Source organism: Lupinus angustifolius, chromosome LG06 (assembly GCF_001865875.1).
Source record: "Lupinus angustifolius cultivar Tanjil chromosome LG06, LupAngTanjil_v1.0, whole genome shotgun sequence".
Taxonomy (NCBI): Eukaryota; Viridiplantae; Streptophyta; class Magnoliopsida; order Fabales; family Fabaceae; genus Lupinus; species Lupinus angustifolius.
In genome coordinates, this window is record NC_032014.1 from 8,778,032 (window position 1) to 8,782,460 (window position 4,429).

The 4,429-nt window shown below is 27.1% G+C and overlaps 1 protein-coding gene across 1 annotated transcript; it reads right to left on the reverse strand.

The window, feature by feature from the left end:
- LOC109349598 lies at positions 1,499 to 3,047 on the reverse strand. The gene is made up of 2 exons (XM_019590465.1): positions 2,641 to 3,047; positions 1,499 to 2,097 (listed from the first exon to the last, which is right to left on the reverse strand). The coding sequence occupies exons 1-2, from the start codon at positions 2,913 to 2,915 to the stop codon at positions 1,914 to 1,916; spliced, it is 459 nt and encodes a 152-aa protein (XP_019446010.1). The 5' UTR covers positions 2,916 to 3,047; the 3' UTR covers positions 1,499 to 1,913.

Below are 4,429 nucleotides of genomic sequence, written 5' to 3' on the forward strand. Positions count from 1 at the left end.
ATAAAAATTGTTGTGCACTTTTTTACCTTTTAAATCCCACTCTGGAATACTGATATCTAAACTTTCTAGTTTTTATCATCCGCATATATCAACAAAAGTATAATATAACAAGGATCGTTAAAACCGTAGCTATTATCAAATTGGTCAGGGTACTGATATAATGGTACAATGGTTCAGTAATTAAATCGTATTATATATATATATATATATATATATATAAAATTATAACATTTTTTTTAAATAGGTAGATATTCGAATTTATAATCTATATTCATAATCTAAGTATGTCTTGAAAACATATGCCTTGAAGTGTTGGAAAGATGTGTCACTTTGTAAAGGGTTTTTAAGTTTTGTTTTAAAAAAAAATGTGTGTATAAACCGGCCGGTTCACTAGTTTTGATATTTGGTCGGTTCAACATTTGTATCGTACCAGTTAGGGGTTCAGTTCGCCAGTTTTCCGATTGAACCAGCCAGTTATGATACAATTTTTACATCATTGATCAGAACATTGATTTTAACATCATGAAGCTTTTTACCTAATTTCCACTGTCTAATGAGGAATAACCATTTTTCTCTCTCTCTTTTTTAATAACTTTCTCCAATAGTTCATCACCTCAATTTAGTTGTTCTGATCCTGTGGGAGAAATTATTAAGTGGTGTAGGATTTCATTTTTATTATTAATTTTAAATAATTAATACATTATTAGTTAAAATTATTATTTCTGTATATATACTAGTTTCTCTATTGCTGCAATGATATAAGGATCAGATAATTTGACTGTACTTACAAACGATTTTATTGTTATTTTTAACTGAATGGGGATTAAATCACTTTGTACAATCAAATTCTGATATGATTAGGTTAAACCAGATTAATCAAGAATATTAATTAACAATTCAATTAAAACTTAAAAAGACTGGGAGACATTACCCAATGTTCTACATCATTTTATTCTAAAAAAGAGACATTTTCCTGTATAATTATATAATTATGTATTAATTTATACTTATATATTTATAGATTCTTAATCCTATATAATGTCATTTGGTTCACCGAATAATTTAATCAGTTAACCATTAATTATATGGAATTGATTCCAATTTGATATTCATCTTATATGAATAAAAAATCAATGAAAATCATATGAATGTTTTATCTCATTTATTAGTTAAAAAGCTCCCATTTCTTAATATTGATAAAAATGGACACAATTATTTAATTGACACAATTGGAACATGATTTTGTTTCTCTTTTTGTTTAATTTTATTATCTTAAATGAATAAAAAATTGATGAAAAATCATATAAATGTTTTATCTCATTTATTCTTAGTTAAAAAATTCACCCCATTCGGGATCATTATTTATTTGTTTTTTCACGTATCTTCCATTTCTATCATTTTTGTTTCTACTTATAATTCTTAATTTATTAAGCACATCTTTATTATCACCCGAATCCACAAAGGACAAATATGACACATTATATAGGTGCGAATAAAATAGGAACTAATTAACAGAAAAGAAATAACAAGATATTTTACATTGTACTCAGTTCAATTTCATAAACTAAATTTCTCGAGTACAAGCACAATCACCATACCAAAACTCATCATCATAGGCGAAGGATCTTAAAAAAGGAAAGAAAACAAAAACGAAAAAAAAGCCTATCAGCTCTTAAGTTTTCAGATTTATATCTTAACTTTTTCAGCCTATAAGCTTTTAACCCTTTAACCAAGAGAGGACTTACAAAATTCCTCTGCACCGATCCCTTCTCTTTTAACCCTTAGAAAGAAAAAGTAAAATTTCCAACTCTTTTCAAGGGTTACTTTTTCTTAATTTATCACCTTGTTTTTTTTCCACTTTCCCTTTTCAGAAAAATACCTTAGCAGATTCCTAAGTTTCTATTTTGAACTAATTAAGCAGCAACCGCCCCTGTACGGAAGGAGTAACCTTGGGCCTTGTTTGGTGACCCTGATTTTCTTTGCTCCTTCTTCCTCATAGCATTCATGGATGAAGAAAGTTTCTTTTTCTTCTCCTTGGCTTCATCTATGTCTATTTGCTCTTCTCTGCACTTTTCGCTACAAAATGGTGTGTCCCCTCTGCAATAATCATATGGAGAATCGAAATTAGGTTCAGATTCATTACTAGAGTGAAATTTAGATCAAAACCCATCAATAATTACTGAACAAGACATCAAATTTTCAATTTTCAGAAGAAAAAATATATTGTAGATCATCAAAAAGTATATGATTGTATTAGATTATTTTTCCTCTTAAACAACTCATATTATTTTAGTTAATAATAGTCTTAGAAAACTATATATGCTATTATTTCTCAAAATAATCCATTCCCCCCCCCCCCTAAAATAGTCTAATTTAATCCAAGTCTGGTATGAAATTTTGTCACTACATTTCAAACTCGAGCCTTTTGATTAAAAAATAGATTTCAGGGGAAAAGATTAATATAGTTCAAACATGCTTTAAATATAAAACACATAAGTAAAGAAGACTTTTATTTTGTCTTCTAGAAAGAGTTGGTTTTTGAAGGGAAGTTTGCGTTGGATGTGTAACACAGTATTGTATGATTAATTTGTATATATGATCAGAAAAAGAATTGTAGGTAATTAATCTTGGCTAACATACCTATACATGAAGATGTCACTATTGTCTCCAAGTGGCTTATTGCAGAGAAAACAAGCTTGAAGGAAATGGGGTTGTTGATCTTCAAATCTGGCATCATAAAATCTTCTTCCAGATCTTGGTGAAGAAACAAAAGAGGTAGCTCCATAACCCAAAGTCATGATCCTAGAAACAAAATTGTTGGTACAATGACCATAATCCATGCTTGTTAAGGATGCCAAACCATGGTCCTTTCCCAAATAACAAGGTCTCACAATAGTAGACTCTGATGAGTACATAATGAATTATATATGTATAAGGGTTTCTTCACTTTCTTCTCTTTTCTGAAACTGAAAGTGTTATTGGATTTAACTTGTTTAGAGAGGAGAGAGGTGGTGTTGGGTGGAAGAAATTGAGGAGGGAGTGATGGTTTATAAAGAGGGTAGGTAAGGTGTATAAATGTGAAGTTGAAGGCTTTTTTTATTTTTATAAAATAAAAATACTTTGGTTTGGTTTAAGACTAATTAATTAAAGAGAAAGACATGAGTATAGAGGCTTAAATATATTTTTGTAACCTCCTATTAATAACTCTCACAAACTTACATATATTCTTTTAGTGTTTCTATTTTTTCTATTAATTCATAATATTGTTTCACTCTTCTATACATTCTTTTACTCCTATGTTTTATTTTTTTCTTCCTCACCCAAAAAAGAGCACATTTAATGATTTAATAACACATTGAAAATCACCCAATAACTTTTTATTCATTATTAGAGATATAAGATGAGAAATTTGTATGAGCTTTACATATATCATGTCATCTATCACAAGTTTAAATTTATTATTTTACTAATCTGTGGTTTCTATTAAGTTTATGTTACATTTGTTATATTTAAATTATTTTATCTTAAAGATGATAATAAGAATATGATACATTGAAAAAATAAGAATACAAATTAGACAAGTATAGTGGGACACCCTAATATTTAATTAGGAGAAAACATATGCATACCAAAATATAAACAACTGCAGGTTACGGGAACCCGTGCACTGAACCCATTGGCTCCTATGACGTGTATCAAGACTGTGTTCAAACTTCAAACATGTATGATTTCCTTTCATAATCATGTAATTGACACATGTATTTTATTTTATTTTTAACACGTTAATTTTAGTATAAAGCTTACAAATGATTGATAAACAGGGTGTATTAGGTTTTGACCAGCTATGTATATCTAGTGATAATGGTAATTAATTAATTAATGAATTAATACATACAATCATGACATTACTTATACTAATTAGTATGAGTTTGATTTCAATTTATAAAATTACTTCTATTACTAATTATCAATTAAGTTTTCATAAAAAAAATATATACACTGATATTATAATCATTTTACACTATCATTGTGTTATTCACAATTAGACTTAGTTATTATTAACTCTTAAACATAAGTAGTACAAATAATTGATAAATAATTTATTGTTGGTGTATAAATTTTTATACTCACAATATATATATATATCATTGGTTATATATTATCATCTATGTGATTCTTATGAAAAAGGTATGTACTTTTAATAATTTATAATGTGTAATTTATTAATAATAAAATAATATTTACTAATTATTAATAATGTACAATATTAATTATTAATTACTTATTAGTTATAGATAAAAATAATATATTCTCTTAAGAGAAAAATGTATGAAATGAAATGTTTACATGCTACCACTATATCATCTACTATTTATATTTAATTATTATTGTCTCTTAAAAAATTAATCTAAATGAGTTGTGGATAATA